Source organism: Sitodiplosis mosellana, unplaced genomic scaffold, assembly GCF_009176505.1.
Source record: "Sitodiplosis mosellana isolate CC-2019 unplaced genomic scaffold, AAFC_SMos_1.0 Smas_scaffold_3, whole genome shotgun sequence".
In the NCBI taxonomy this organism is placed as follows: Eukaryota; Metazoa; Arthropoda; class Insecta; order Diptera; family Cecidomyiidae; genus Sitodiplosis; species Sitodiplosis mosellana.
Window position 1 is genome coordinate 10,593,907 of NW_022595246.1, and position 14,829 is coordinate 10,608,735.

Consider the following 14,829-nt stretch of genomic DNA (forward strand, 5'->3'; position numbering starts at 1 on the left):
CATACTATGAAGTGTTACGTTTCGTTCAAAGAATTTGACCAGTCGGATCAAACAGATTTGTCAAGCCCATTGTGTGTATGACGAATGGTGTGTCAGTGAGTCATACATTTTGAATCACACTGTAAATGATTAGCATATTAATTCGGTGTGACGTAGGATGTTGAATACTTACACATAACGACATAGCAGTATATATAATACTTCAAACGACAGATTCGTTCGGAATGTTTTATAGCGATTTAAGAAGCAATCTGAATATAATAAAAAATATACACATAAAAAAGCGACGCACGGCATTTTAGTGGATTTTTTTAAGTTTTTATTTTTGTTGGTTTTTATTTTCAATAAAATACAACTGTTCAAACTTAATTTTATTAATATAATTTAATAATCATAATCATCATCATTATAATAATGGTAAACATTACTACCGAAAACAAATATTCATTTCTTTTAGATTTTGTGGCTCAAATTTTAATGTTTCGAATTGTTGTTGGTTTTAACGTTTAGTTTGACTTGGATAAGTTGCATTTTTTTGTTGTTTATTTCTTTCAATTGGTTTCATGTCTTCTATCATATAGTTGTTGCTATATAAATCTGTTTATAATTAATCTCCCTTTTTTGTGTATTTTTGCATCATGTTTTTTTTTCTTTAATTACGTTTCACTATAAATACTTAGATTTGTTGAAATTTGGTGCGATTTTCGAATAAAATTGTTAAATCTAGTGTTAATTTGTTGTTTTTTTTTATATTCTCATCTTTATTTAGTTACTGTTGAATATGGCGGCGATGTTGAGTGTTGTTGTTTTGTATCTTTAAATTCTGTTGTTTTTTTTCTTTATTTTTGGTGTGTGTGTTTTATAATGTTAGTTAATAAGTGGTTCATGCCGAAAAAAAAACTTTTGTTTGTTTTTTTTTTCACTTAAAATAAATGTCGCAAATTAATTCTAGCATGTTTTATTTGTTGTTGTTGTTGTTGATCAGAAAGAAAGAGAACACTTTTCAGCAAATTGGTTTTATTTCTTCTTCGTGTGTCGAGTTAGCGAGGATTCAAAAGTGAACAACTTTGATGGGCTGTAATTTCTTTTTTTTTCTCTAAATTCTCTCCTACATTTATTTGAAAACAAAAATTCGGTTTAGACCATCGTTTTATGCGTGTATTACTTAATTTTCTTTCTTCTTTTTTTTTCATTCTGGTGGCTCATCCAATTATGGTTGTTGGTATCGTTCACTAATTGTTCTTCATCTTCTCTTCTGGTTTTCCACTGTAACTGTTAAGTTTCCTGCCTCAAAAAATCATTCGTTAAATCATAACATGAATAAGATCAAAAGTGTTTTTACGATTCACTTAAGTTATTTGCCGGTTTTGAGTTTTTCTCTGTGAAGAAGGAGAAAAAAAAATGGATAAAAAGAAATAAAATTAGTTCAAAACACTTAAAAATGTTTTTGAAAAGCATGTGAAAAGGCAGACAAGTGCACATCTGTATGGAAGAATAAAAATGTTCAATCGACACTTACTGTTCAGGACTTTGATCTGTATCACTTTCGTCTAAGCCTTCCTTGTTACGCCGTTTTTCGTAGACTAAGATAATGGCACATAAGATGAATACTTCGGCGCAGATGCCCAAGAATGGCCATAAGGCAGCTAATTTTCCTATTAAAAGCGAGACGAAAGAGGCATTAAACATTAATTTGTTCATTTGAACTCTGAATGCGTCAGAGTGTTTATTTTAATTGTTAATTTTATTCGCAAATCAATCACAAGACAACTCGTATAACCAGAGATTGCACATTTGCTGCTGATTAGGTCTGAGCTGAGCTGAATTTGCTAACTCAGGCGCCTGTAGCGTTATTTTAACGCATTCACAGTACAAAATTCATATTCCCAGCCAGATTTGCCAAGTCAAATTTGAGGCTTCAGGCACCTGAGTCAGCAAATTTAGCTCAGCTCAGGCCTACTCAGCAGCAAATATGCAATCTCTGCGTATAACTTCTACGAAATGAATGTTTTACCTTTGACTCTCACATAAGTTCCTTCCTTGTCTTCTGTATATTGGTGACCTGGTTTGTATTGGAAACCGGTGGCTTGATTTCTGGCAGTGCAATTGTACCAGTTTCGGTCTTCGAGAACAGCGTGTTTAATGATGAGTATCGCATCTTTAACATTATCTTCATCGTCCTTAAGAGTAACATGCGACCGGTTGAAGTTTGCATCATTGCCTGTTTTCAATTCGGAAGAAAAATAAGCCCATATTTAGACATGTGTACGCATAGAGAAAATATTGAACAAAAGTTTCAACAGTAACTCGACTTAAAACCAAATTGGAATCCGATTCAACTCACCGATTAACCATGTGATCTCTGGATTAGTTCCGAATGCTTTGCAGTGGATTTCAAGCTTTTCACCTTCGACTACAGACCAATTGTCTGGTATGTTTTTCAAGTAAACGTTGGCTACGTTATGAACAAAAATAATCACACTTTTAGTTTCTTTTATTGGATTTAATTTATCAGGCCATTTTCAACGGCAATACGCTTGCATCCATTCAATATTTTATTTGAGAATCACTTTTTACTCACCGATAACTTCGATATCGGCTGATTCACCGTTGTTAGTATTTCGGCAAGTGTATTTGCCATCGTCATCAACGGTAGTATCAGGAATTATCAGGTTGTTCTCCTTGATATTGTAGCGACCTTTCAAACTGGGTATTTCGCTGATATCTGTGCCATTTTTCTCCCTATTTGCAAAACAAATATATCACAAAAGTTGTGAGTTAACTCTGAATCCAAAATCAATTCATCATATAAGCCAACCAATGCTACCTTTTACCCGAAATTAGTGCATCTAATGCAGAAAATAAGTTTTGAAAAAAATGACTCACCATTTGATATTGATTTTTTCGGCCGTCGATGATGGTTTGCAGCTTAAAAACAACGCAGTGTTATCTCTTGCTTCGAAAAATACTACTTTTTTTTCTTTGTCGGAATAATTTGGTGTTAATTCTGAAAAAAAAAAGTAAGCAGAAAAACGTGCCAAGGTTAGAATTTAAATCAGAGTAAGCAAATTAGACGAATTACTTGTTTATTTTATCATTTAAGGGCATTATCTCGAAAATGAGTTCAAAGTTCAACGAGATATAAACAAGCGTTGTAATTTGTGTTGGGCGTTTCCACAATTACTGTGTGACGTTTTAGCAGTTTGTTTTTTGTTCAGTAATTTCCATCCAAATGGAATTAATTGTGAAAAATAGTTGCTGACAGCACAGCATGACTTAGTTTGGAAGTCGAGCGCCCGGATCTAAATCGATATATTTTTAGAACGTTTTCAATTCGTTTAGCATGTTTATGTGAATTGACTTGGTTGGTTTATTTTGTTAATCCGAAAGTCATGACATGTGATGTTTGATTGAAGTTTAAAATAACAGTTTCATGCGTCGGAGTGCGTGAAATGGCCAAATTTTCCGACATCGCACATGCCAACTCACATACTGTAACCGGAAATCTTGGTTTCATAACTGTTGCAATGCGAAATACAGTGATGAGATTTGCTCATTATAAAATCAGATCAAGACAATAGGTTGAAGCGTCTGAATGACGCGATAACAGCATTGCGACAAGCACAAATATGACCCGTTGGAGACAACAAAGCCATTTGCGATAACAATTCAAATCTCCTTTATATGAAGGTAAATATTTATTGCATTATAAGCGTAATGCTGATCATTTTGCTGTTAGTTTGTGTATTCAGTGAAGTGCTGATTACGTAGAAAAAAAAGAAATAAATTACTAAGAGCTAAATAAATCCACTGATTGATGCGTCGTATACATGATAAACGAGACAAATTTCCATTCCATATTTTATATTGGTTGCAGTTAGTGCTGTGTAATGGGAATATAATTTGTCAAAAGAATGCTTATCAAAATGTGTTATCAATCTGTGTTGTCAAGATGTGGTGTAGTGTACGGTTGCTACATTTTGAATTCGATTTCAACGGAATAAGGTTGATAAATTGAGTTAAAACACACAAAGTTTTCGTCTAACTTTACTAATGAGCAAAAGCAACGATTTTAACAACATTTCTGCGCTAAGTTTAATAACTTTGTATCGAGATGCGATGCATTTCCGCGCAACAGCATTCCTTGGCACACTAGATATGACGATTTCGTTACGATAGCACGAACATAGCGCATCAGCAGAGAGGAAAAGAGAATGAAAAAATGAAACAAATGTTTGCCATAAAACCGGAGACTCATTCAATTAAAGTTGTTTATTGTTATCAACATGTGCATGACAGCGGGAGGAATGAATGTCTCAACAGCAAAACCGATACACATACGTATCTACATCGATATAGAGATGGAGAGAGAGAGAGAGCGAACGAACGAGCATAAGAAGAGCCGAGAGAGTTGAAAGTTCGCTTTTAATTGAAAATAACACAGAAACCACTTTCACACTGTCGACGACACTTCATCTTTTGCATTTTGCTTTCAAACTTATTTGTAGTTTGTTTTATGGCATTTGGACTGAAATTCCAAGTCAATATCTTTGTCTATTCATCGCAATGGTAATTGTGTAAATGTCTTGTCATTTGAATCGATGTATAATTTTTTTTTAGGTCATTTGTTCAAGTTAAAATTCAAAACGCAGCAATTGAATTCACATGATATTGCTTTTTCGGGATTGGGAGTTGCCAATTGAATTTAAACGTTGTCGACATTCTTGTTGATTATCATTTTGAGTGTTGTATCTCGTTGGCACAATCAATGGCGTTGAGTGTCTCATGTGACCATATGTCCACACTGTGAGCGAAATGTGGATCGCCCGTTTTCCCAAATGGCAAAAGCGAGCGAGCAGGCGGACGATATGTTGCAAGTGAAAACAACGAACTTGAACTATTCGGTGATGACGTAATTAATGCTCCCATTTTTATCCCTCAGGTTTCAACCGAATTCGCATCTGAATGTCAATAATGGTTGGATAGTGTGTAGCCAATGCTCACAACACTTTTCCTTCACTCTCCTGCTATCTGTGCTGCTTGCCAATTTGAGCCACATTACAAACCATCGATATTTAGTGGTTTTATTACCAGTTATGCCTAGGATAGTTTATGATGAATTTTATCGTTGCCTACGATGTATGATACACATACACACGAACGCAACAAATCAATACTCTCATGTTTTACAAGGAATGACATCATTTAACTGCTCTATTATCGTATACGTCATTTATGCACATTAGAATGGGATTATATTTACGACAATATAGAAAAAAACGGTGCCGTTTTTTGTTTCACTTCAATCTAATTGTTAAACTGCCACTTTGCATGCAACAAACGAACGTTCGTTTTTAATTTCAATTCAACGAAGCGAGCGCAAGAATCGAGCATTTTGTACGATAACAGCATGGAAAAAAGGATGGATTTATCAAACAAAGTAACTGTTATGACGCTTACACACCATAATAAATTACTTTAATTCGCCACAGAACTGCCATCCAAATGAAATGGCACCGATTTCCTGAGTGCGTTCCATTGATATGGATGGATATGAACAGAGAAAGGGAATAAGATCGCGAGAAGTATGAATACACACACAGAGAGAGAAAGAGAGCACGAATCAAATAAAAAAATGACCATCGAAAATTCACCAGTGACTAAATGAAAGTTTAATGGCCATTGTTTTCGGCTTTAAAATGATAATTTCTACCCAATTACTTACCTGATTTAACTGTTGTGCTGGCTATAAATAAAATCACTGTAATGTACTGTAACATTGAATTTAGCTTAAAATGTTTGTAGAACTCCATTTTAACTTGAGTTTTTTCTTCCTCTTTTTCTCCTTCTGTTTGTTTTAGATCTCGTTTTTTTTTTTTTTTAATTTTACTTAATTATTGGAACGTGACAATTTTCGACGAATTCAATTTAGAATTCACTGCACTGCCGATGATTGCGTTAATTCGTATCCTTCTTCCTATTTGAATCGAGCAAAAATTGAAATGATTTTTATTGAAACAGAAACGAAAAAAAAAAAAAAAAACTATGATGTGATTGTATGAATTACGTCAAACGTTTCTGTTTATAACGAAGAAAATGACAAAAAAAAACATCATCACGACCACAATAACAACCGACAATTTCACTTGAGAATGTTGTAATGACAAAGAAAAAGTAGTGTACATTGAGAATGAGCAATTAACACGAGTGTATGAACATAAGAAAAAAATGTCAAATGAAACAAAAACAAAACTGAACCGATTTATAATAGTAGAAGCAACGGCGAGTTTCTTTTTATTGACGACGTGAATTGATCTCAAATTGTAGTACAGTTCAGTTTTTCCGACGACTTGTTGTCCCGATGCACAATTTATGGCACACGGCGTGTGCTAGGCTTGTGTAAATCGATGTGAATAAATGGCGCGCTCATTGCAATACGCTGCCTACGGCGTCTATGTGTACGTATCGATTGCTTGAAAATGAATTTTCTCGCTTTAATTTCCGTCCAATCGAAAGCTCTTGGCCAATGAAATATAGATACACATATGCTTATTGTCACATCGATTTCACTATTACGATCGAATCAAAATAGGCTAAACTAAATTTGCTAAATTTTCGATTTAACTTTATAAAAACTTATTCAAATGATTGACTTTCATTTTTCGATTTGAACTGACTTTTAGTCCGATCGATTTAATCTATCTCATTAAAATATATTCCATGCCAATCGTCGACTGATCCGGGCGGTTCAATCGAACTTCATGAAAGGCACACTATTAATTATTCTCGGATTCAACACGATATCATGCGACAAACACAAAACTGTGACAAAACTCAAGCCTTTAATGAACAGTCGCAAGAGAAATTCATCAATGGAACGATTCTTATTATACTGGCACTGGTTTTCGCTATTTCAATGGCAATATTGCGACGGAAAGAAACAAAAATTATTCAATTATAAATATGAATTGCTAATTTTTTGTTTCAGTTGCGACGTAGGACAGAGAGATCAACGACGATGACGACGATGACAACCAAAACGAGATAAAGAGAGAGAGAGAGAGAGAATTTTCTTCGCTTGCAAATATTTCTGAAACGATTGATGCAAATGAATCGCACATGACAAACAAATATCAACTGCGGCAAAATGAAGTGTGAACTAAAAATAAATTCTGGCTTCTTTCTTTTGTTGTCGTCGTCGCTGTCGTCATTTTTTATTTGCCGTTGCTTCAAATAACCGAAAACAATAAAATATCTGTTGGCGATTTAATGCGCATTCGGTTTGATGTCTCTCGATTGAAATGATTGGTTTTTTTTTCCTTTCTGCTGTCTCGCTGGCGCTATTCCATCTTGCTCGCATCAATTTCATCAACACGTTTGAATTGATATTATTTTCATTTTTCATGTTTGTACGTGGTCCTTTTGTTTCTGTATATATTTTGACCGTGGTCGAGAACAATGTGTCGTTCACGTACTGTCTCACGACATGAAATCGACACATACACACAAATCAGGGTGATACACACAGATGGAAAGAGAGTGTGAGAGACCGCGCTCAATTTCCGAGAAGCTCGCCTGTGGCCGTCAACTAATATGAAATGTAATATAACATATAAATGGATAGCACATAACACACAACACACTTTGTATGATTAGATAGAAATTTGTGCCGAACAAGACTCATCGACCGACCGTCCGACACCGATGACTGCGACTGTGACTGTGAAGCGGCAAACGGGACGACTCTGAACTTTCTACTGAGATCGAAATCGTATATCTTGGTTGGCGATAATTTTTTTGTTTCTGTTTCTGTATGTCGCATGAAAATAACAAAATCGTTTAATGTGTAAGCGAGAGCGCGTCGCAATGTGTGTATCGAATCATGTCAATTTTGTGAACGAACGAACGAACTAGAGTGTTGTGTGAGTGAAAACAGGCGCGTGTAATCGGTTGGTCGCTAGCGCGTGCCCGCTCGTTTACTTGCTTGCGCTGGCAAAAAGGTCCACATCGCTGATCACACATCGTGTTATTGTTGCTAGGAATTTTCCTTTTAGCAAATTGTAGCACTTATTTCACGTACACACACATGAGGCCATCGTTTGTGGCATGCAAATGTGCCGAGTTCTCATCTCAGTTTCCTTCAAATACCGTACAATGAATTGCTTCCTCTACGGGCCCTTCTCACAAAACCAATAGAATCAATAGACACAGCAAAGAAATAAACTGATAAAAACGTAGCGCTGATACAGGGATTTTGTGGTGTCGACTTTCATTTTTCGTGTTTCGAATCGATTTTGACACTTTTGTATCAACGATCAAAGTGCACAGTTGTTATTGATTTTCTGGCTTATCATTTGCTTTGCAATTATTACAACGGCATTGTATGACATTTTTCTACACTCTCTCTCCCGATACAAAAAGCCATCATTCCGTTGGGCATGACAACATAAGTCATCGCCACTTTTTATTCATTATTTATTATTATGCATTTTAGCACAAACAGCATTTTCGAATCCAAAATGAGTAGCAATTCCAACTAAAAACGAAACACTCATAACAAGTAATTTACAATAAAAGGCACAAACACATAACACTTTTCGAGCAGATTACAGAAAATATGTGTGTACTTTACACTGAATGAAACTCAATTGAGATTTGGTGGATATGTGTAAAAAAAAAAAAGAAGAAGAAGACTGGTTAGTTGATTGAGAGGATTTGTATCATTCGAACGCTAAAAATTGCATTTCACTCTGGTTGGCCGTGTGTCACCGATGCCTTTTTTGCTTAAATCAACGAAAAAGTGCTACAACCATTTTTCTCTTGCATATATTCAGTTCCGTCGGATCAAACTATTTCAACTGTTTTTCCCTTTGTAGGTGCCTTTTTCCACACTCACACTCTCTCACACACACAACGAACCACAGAATGCTTTGGGACACGTTTACTAACACTGGCTATGCATAGATAGGGAGGCAGTGTATCGTACACACACACACACGGTTTGCGTTTTCCTTGATTTTTCTTTGCGGATTTTATTTTCACACTTGCCGCAGCGACGTATCCCCCGTACAAATACACAAATGGCGACCGATTACGTCAACATTTACCAATATTTGGATACATGCATGAGGAAAAAAAAATAGCAGCACACATACAGAGCGCGCTTTGCTTCTCTATATGAATCCAACAAATTTTTCTTCTTTCGTTTGTCGCTTCGACGATAATTTTGTTTGTGTGCGGTTGTGTGAATGCTGATCACGAGACCAAGAAAATTTTCTCAATGCGAAAACTCGACCGAACACCAATACAGTACACTAGAAATAACTTTTTTTTTCTTTTGCTTTTCTGTCGATTCAATTTTTCCGGAGCGCTGAATTCTCATGCACTCACGACAAATTCGACGATGTTTTTTCTCTTTATTTTATTTGTGATTTTGATGTGATTTCGAAATCAGTTCGTATGATTTTTTGTCATTTTTTCATTCGATTTTTTTGGTATGTTTCAAGAGATTATGAAAAAAAAAATTTATTTTACCACACACACCAACACCACACTTATCTCACACTGTCAAATTCGAACTGACGAGTGAAAGAAAAAAATCCATTGTCTTTTGCATTGGATTGTCGCTAAGCCAATACTTACCACACATTTCTCCTCGACACGTACTTTATAGATGTCATTGGATTGAACGAGCTTTGCAAATAGGCCAATAGGTGGCGACTTATGGTCACGTTTTGATTGTTTCTTTGTTTTGAAGGAAAATGCGATTCATTTATTTTTTTTCTATTAACAATTACAATTTATTTAAATAACAGGAATTGAATTAAAGCCTTTTGCAACTAAAAATTGGTGTCAAAATTCTAAGACTCGTCTGTTGAGTTCAGAAATTCTTTGATTTCAGCGCAGGCATCGTACAATTGGGCAGCTAATTTTAAATCGGAACTTTGTTGTTGCTTTGCCAAACATTCATACGTCTTTTTGGCGAGCCGCTGCAATCGATCGATGTATATTAAATCATCCACATCTTCACATTGTGCAGACAGTTTCATTGGAGATTCATCCTGGAATTTCGATCGAATAATTAGATTGAGAAACTTCATTTCATCTACTCCGTCAGATTCAAATTGTAATTGCCAAAAGAAGTTTTTTGGGGAAAAAAATATCGAAAAATTTTCACTTACCAATTGTTCCAAATACGAGCTAGTTCTACTTCCCATGGCCAGAACCCGTGAATAAAGATCTGGTTTGTCTTTGACGAAATTATTCAATCGAGTGCCTGTAATCGATATGAGCATCTTGCCCATAGATGCAGGTTGCGACACTTCGCTCAATTTCTCTTCTGCCGTTTCATCCCAGCCTCGACAGTATAACTGAACTACCTGATATTTTACCAATTCATCTTGATTAAGTGTCCATTTTCTCGCCAAAAGAATGACCTTTTCAATCCACTGATTGAAATCGACGATATAAATATCTTGAAAATCTTTGCGTATCAAATCGACAGCCACATTTATTGTCCGGTGCAGGAAATGCTTTCTAGATTTATTGACAACTTCATCGGGTCGTGGAATTGATTCACTCAACTCTTTGCTCATATCACATGCCAACAGCTCTCTCGATACTTCATTGAACAAGGAATTCATTCCATTTTTTACATTCACATTCAATGAGGATATGATAAACATCACTTCCAACAGCTGTGAATGCAGCTCGACTATTTCAGTATTGGCTCTGGGTTGCTTATTGGCACGAGTTGCCAGTGCCGGTTCGGCACCGTCTTGGAGCATCACTTCAAATTTTAATTCAACATGTTGACTAATTATTGTCTCAGTTAAAATATTCAAAAACTTTGTGCAATGCTTCACAAAATCGGGAATCTGGTGAGAAAAAAAAACAAATAAGAAATGATTGAAATCGATGCAATTGAAAAAAAAATAACAACCCCACTCACCATTGTATCATTAAATGCCGAATGTGACTTTAATCCATCTACACTTCGGCCAATGTTATTAAGGAGTTTCATCGATGTTTGAATGTACTTCCTCAGAATATTATTCCAAATGATACAGCAAATGCCATGTTTTAGCGCATACTCGGATTTATCGAATAAATCCAAATATTCAAGAGAAGTTGTAAGATATTCAAACTTCTCCGTGTTGTTGCTCCATGCATGAGCGTATTCCCAGGCTAAATGGCACAGTAGGGTTGCAGGCCGAAGGCTGAATGGGAAATGTTTACGCAGTAAATTTAAATATGAAACCGCTGAATTAGAATGTGTGTATTCTTCGGTGATTTCCTCCTCCTCATTGGTAACAGTGAAAAATGCACTTGGTTTCACTCCGGTTGATGTGATCCACTTGGCAACTAATTCCGATACAATGCCATTGCCGCCGCTGAAAATCGTCATCAAACTGATGTCGGGAGTGGTATATTCAAGAACGGCTACGTCAGTTGACGATGAATGCCGGTTTGGAGTGAATGACAAAATCGAACTCAATGCAGCAATATCGTCCAATTTTCCAATCAACAATGACCATTGGGCTATTTCCTGCGATACTTGCTCCCATACATCATCTTCATTTGTGCTGTCTTGTCCCTAATTGAAAAGGAATTGTGTATATTTTTGAAAAATGTTCAGATTTTCAAAATTTTGAATTTGATTTTGATTAAAAAAAAAATTCCCTTACATCTTTTTGACGATACAAAACTGACAAATCTCGGCATAATACTGCAGCTAAAAGTGATTTGAACACATTTGAGCTGTGTAACAGCATCTCTCGAATGTTTTGCCACCACGGTGATAGAGCGTTGTATTGATGCTCGGCACAGGCCCGATCCAAATCGCATATTGTCTGAACGATATGCGTAAAGCTGATTAGGTGATGGTTTACTTCATTGCTGCAAAAGACAATTGTTGAAGTTTCGAATTTTAATTTTGTTTTTTGCAACGTCGTTGATTTTCATTATTCATCAAAAATACTCACTTTTTGTCATATTCAATGTCTTTTTCCATCCAATATTTCAAGAATAGCCTAAGTAGAATTTTATTCGATAGCGTGCTGATGTTGGCCAATTTATAAAAACCATCGAAAGTTGCATTTTTTCTGATAAAACTATCAAACAAATCAAATCCAACGGTTGTGAACCGTGCACTTTTCGACTCATGTAATCGAATGTTGTCACTCGACGAACAATCAAAAATGGATAAATATTCTATGAAACTATTGCTTGTTGTTGGACTTTGAATGAAAACTTTCTTTGATTTCTTGAGGTTCAAACACAGTTTGTACTGTTCAATGACCTTGAAAATCTCTTCAAAATCGCCATCTCCAATTTCGTCAGAGTCAATCAAATCATCATGCGACGTCTTTTGTTTCATTCCATTGTAAAATAGTAACAACCTTTCGTATTTGTGCAGAAATTTCGACAATCGTGTATTACTGTAGGCATCAGTTTCCACATTGGCCGGTGTTAATGTGTCTTCTTCTTGATCGGAACCTTCTGCCGTTCCTTCAATTTTCTTCAAAAATGTGTTTAAAATCAGTGAAAATATGTCCGGTGTCAAGTGTCGACTTTTGATAACTGAACCAATGCACTTGAATCGCATTTCATTCGTTTGAATACTATCACAGAGATCGGCCAATTCCGACATATTGTCGACGTCAATGGTTTTGAGGTCTGCTTTTATTTGATTTATGATATGAGAATCTTTGGACTTTTTCGTATTCGATGTGTCCAGTGCATAATGAAATGGTATGGCCAACTCTTTAATCGTAAGATCGGTCGGATTGAGAAAGAATGCTCCAGTTGACGAATGATAGGTTGGTTTAAAAATAACCGAACTATTGCTTGAACTAGGTGCACTCGCAACGGTCGAACATGAATTTTGTTGAATCAACTGACCATTTGGTCCGGCTGGAAATACCGCAAGCTTTTTGCCTCGTTCTACATTCCAAATGTCGACTGTTGATCGCTTCGGTGAATAAATTGCTATGAACATGGCATGTCGCCGTTTCTGTTGCGCTGACATTTTCGCCATTTTTTCATCCACTTTCATAAATGAGCACTGTGCATCGCGATATCCCTTCCAAACACGTACAATTACATTATGTTGGCAATCGACCAAAATCACTCGACCCAAATTATCTGCAACGGCTGCCAAACGGTTGTACGGCGACAGCCAAATTCGATTTCCAGTTCGATGATCATCGTAAAAACCATAACGCAATATCATTGATTCCGTTGAAATTTGCGGAGCTGGTTCAGTTGCGGGTAGAGGCTTTTGCGCTCCAGGAAACCATGACCTATGAGAAAATTTGATTTAGAAAGCAAGTTGAACACATGAAATCAAATTTGATTGAAAACATTGGTATGAAAAGTTTTGCAAACTGACTAAAGAAAATGATTGACTCACGGTAATGCATTCTTTACTTGACTTGCAACCGCTTGAACTATGGCCACCGATACCAATGGTTGAACCAAGATTTCTTTTGCATAATAAAATGCAGCAAATGGCTTGATACCACCCGATAAAACGGCCAGCTGCTGCGGAGCTGAACTTTTATATGATGCATAAAAGCCACCCTCCATGCTGTAATGAGAAGACATCAATAGTTTAATTATTGATTTTTATTTTTCTTCTACGAAAATTCAAATGAAAATGATTCAAAGTGAACAACCAGTGAACAAGACTTTTGAACAAGAAACAGTCACTTGTAGATTTGAACGCATGTTAAGTAATCGCATAAATATTTAACAAATTGTAAGTACCTTGCAGCTAGAAAATGGTCAAAAAGGCCAATTTTCTTTGAACCAACAACTGAACTGTGAACAATTTCATTGGATCGGCCGTATGAATCGCCATATTTCCACACGCGACACGAAATGCTGCCCAACAAACTATTTGTTCGATCTGAAAAATTCGACATTTAAAAATATTTTTGCTATCATTTTTCTCTGGTTCAATGTCTCACTCAATTTGTCAAAATTCCTCAGCGATTGCATCAATTGTTTGCTTTGTAGAATACACAGACACGTTTTGTACATCACATAAATTTCTTCAATGGATTTCTTCTCGTTGGGCAATTGAATGCTTTGTACTGGTTCTGGATACCATTGTTGCGATATGATGACTTGGCCTCGAGTTGTGATCAGCTGACACTTCCCCGAATCGAATCCAATGAGAATACCAGCCACAACCTGCGAATAATTCCATTTAATAATATTGCTTTAACTCGCACAATTCCATTGAATTTGTTTACCTCTTCAGCTTCATTGGTGATGGGCAGGCAGAGGATGGCAGTAATATCATCGTACGGAGGTAGCTCATCGGACCAGGTAATTGAATATTTTGATTGGTGTAAACGTGAATTCCATTTCAATGATAAAACAATAATTTTTGTCTGATGCGCAAACACCAGCGTACCCGTCTTCACAGACAACGTATAACGAACACTATTTAGCCAATTGCTGTCTGAAATTCAATGCCAAATTTCACAATCAAAATCAATTCCATTCAATAAAGATAATAATACGTCACACCATTTTTGCCCACTGGAGTGAACACACGTAAAAAAAATTTACCTTTTTCTAAACCGAAAATCTCTGGTATTTTCCTCAAACTTTCCACACAACAAATCGATTTCACCTCTAACACCATTTTTAACTATGACTAAATTATGCAAATAAATTGTGAAAACAAATGGTTTAAACACGGAATCGATGTTCGACGAATGCAAAAAATATTCTCCAGTTTTGATAAATAAAGAGTTTTTGTTTTGATTCTCACATACGTCGAGTCAATGGGCTAAGTACATTTGAAGGAATCAG

At 36.0% G+C, this 14,829-nt stretch overlaps 2 protein-coding genes across 8 annotated transcripts; both read right to left on the bottom strand.

The window, feature by feature from the left end:
• Window positions 1-296: 296 nt before the first annotated feature.
• LOC129566124 (basigin) lies at window positions 297-9,633 on the bottom strand. 7 transcript variants are annotated; one of them, XM_055441749.1, is made up of 8 exons: window positions 9,535-9,633; window positions 5,726-5,977; window positions 2,887-3,007; window positions 2,582-2,742; window positions 2,345-2,455; window positions 2,015-2,221; window positions 1,520-1,655; window positions 297-1,379 (listed from the first exon to the last, which is right to left on the bottom strand). In XM_055441749.1, the coding sequence occupies exons 2-8, from the start codon at window positions 5,811-5,813 to the stop codon at window positions 1,355-1,357; spliced, it is 849 nt and encodes a 282-aa protein (XP_055297724.1). In that variant the 5' UTR covers window positions 5,814-5,977; window positions 9,535-9,633; the 3' UTR covers window positions 297-1,354. The 7 variants fall into 7 exon arrangements, with proteins under 7 accessions (XP_055297724.1, XP_055297722.1, XP_055297719.1 ...); XM_055441747.1 differs by lacking the exon at window positions 9,535-9,633 and adding an exon at window positions 8,897-9,065; XM_055441744.1 differs by lacking the exon at window positions 9,535-9,633 and adding an exon at window positions 7,644-7,923.
• A 138-nt stretch (window positions 9,634-9,771) lies between these two features.
• LOC129566126 (rab3 GTPase-activating protein non-catalytic subunit) lies at window positions 9,772-14,829 on the bottom strand. The gene is made up of 10 exons (XM_055441751.1): window positions 14,584-14,829; window positions 14,262-14,473; window positions 13,974-14,199; window positions 13,771-13,912; window positions 13,415-13,591; window positions 11,985-13,304; window positions 11,688-11,898; window positions 10,952-11,596; window positions 10,182-10,877; window positions 9,772-10,061 (listed from the first exon to the last, which is right to left on the bottom strand). The coding sequence occupies exons 1-10, from the start codon at window positions 14,657-14,659 to the stop codon at window positions 9,861-9,863; spliced, it is 3,906 nt and encodes a 1,301-aa protein (XP_055297726.1). The 5' UTR covers window positions 14,660-14,829; the 3' UTR covers window positions 9,772-9,860.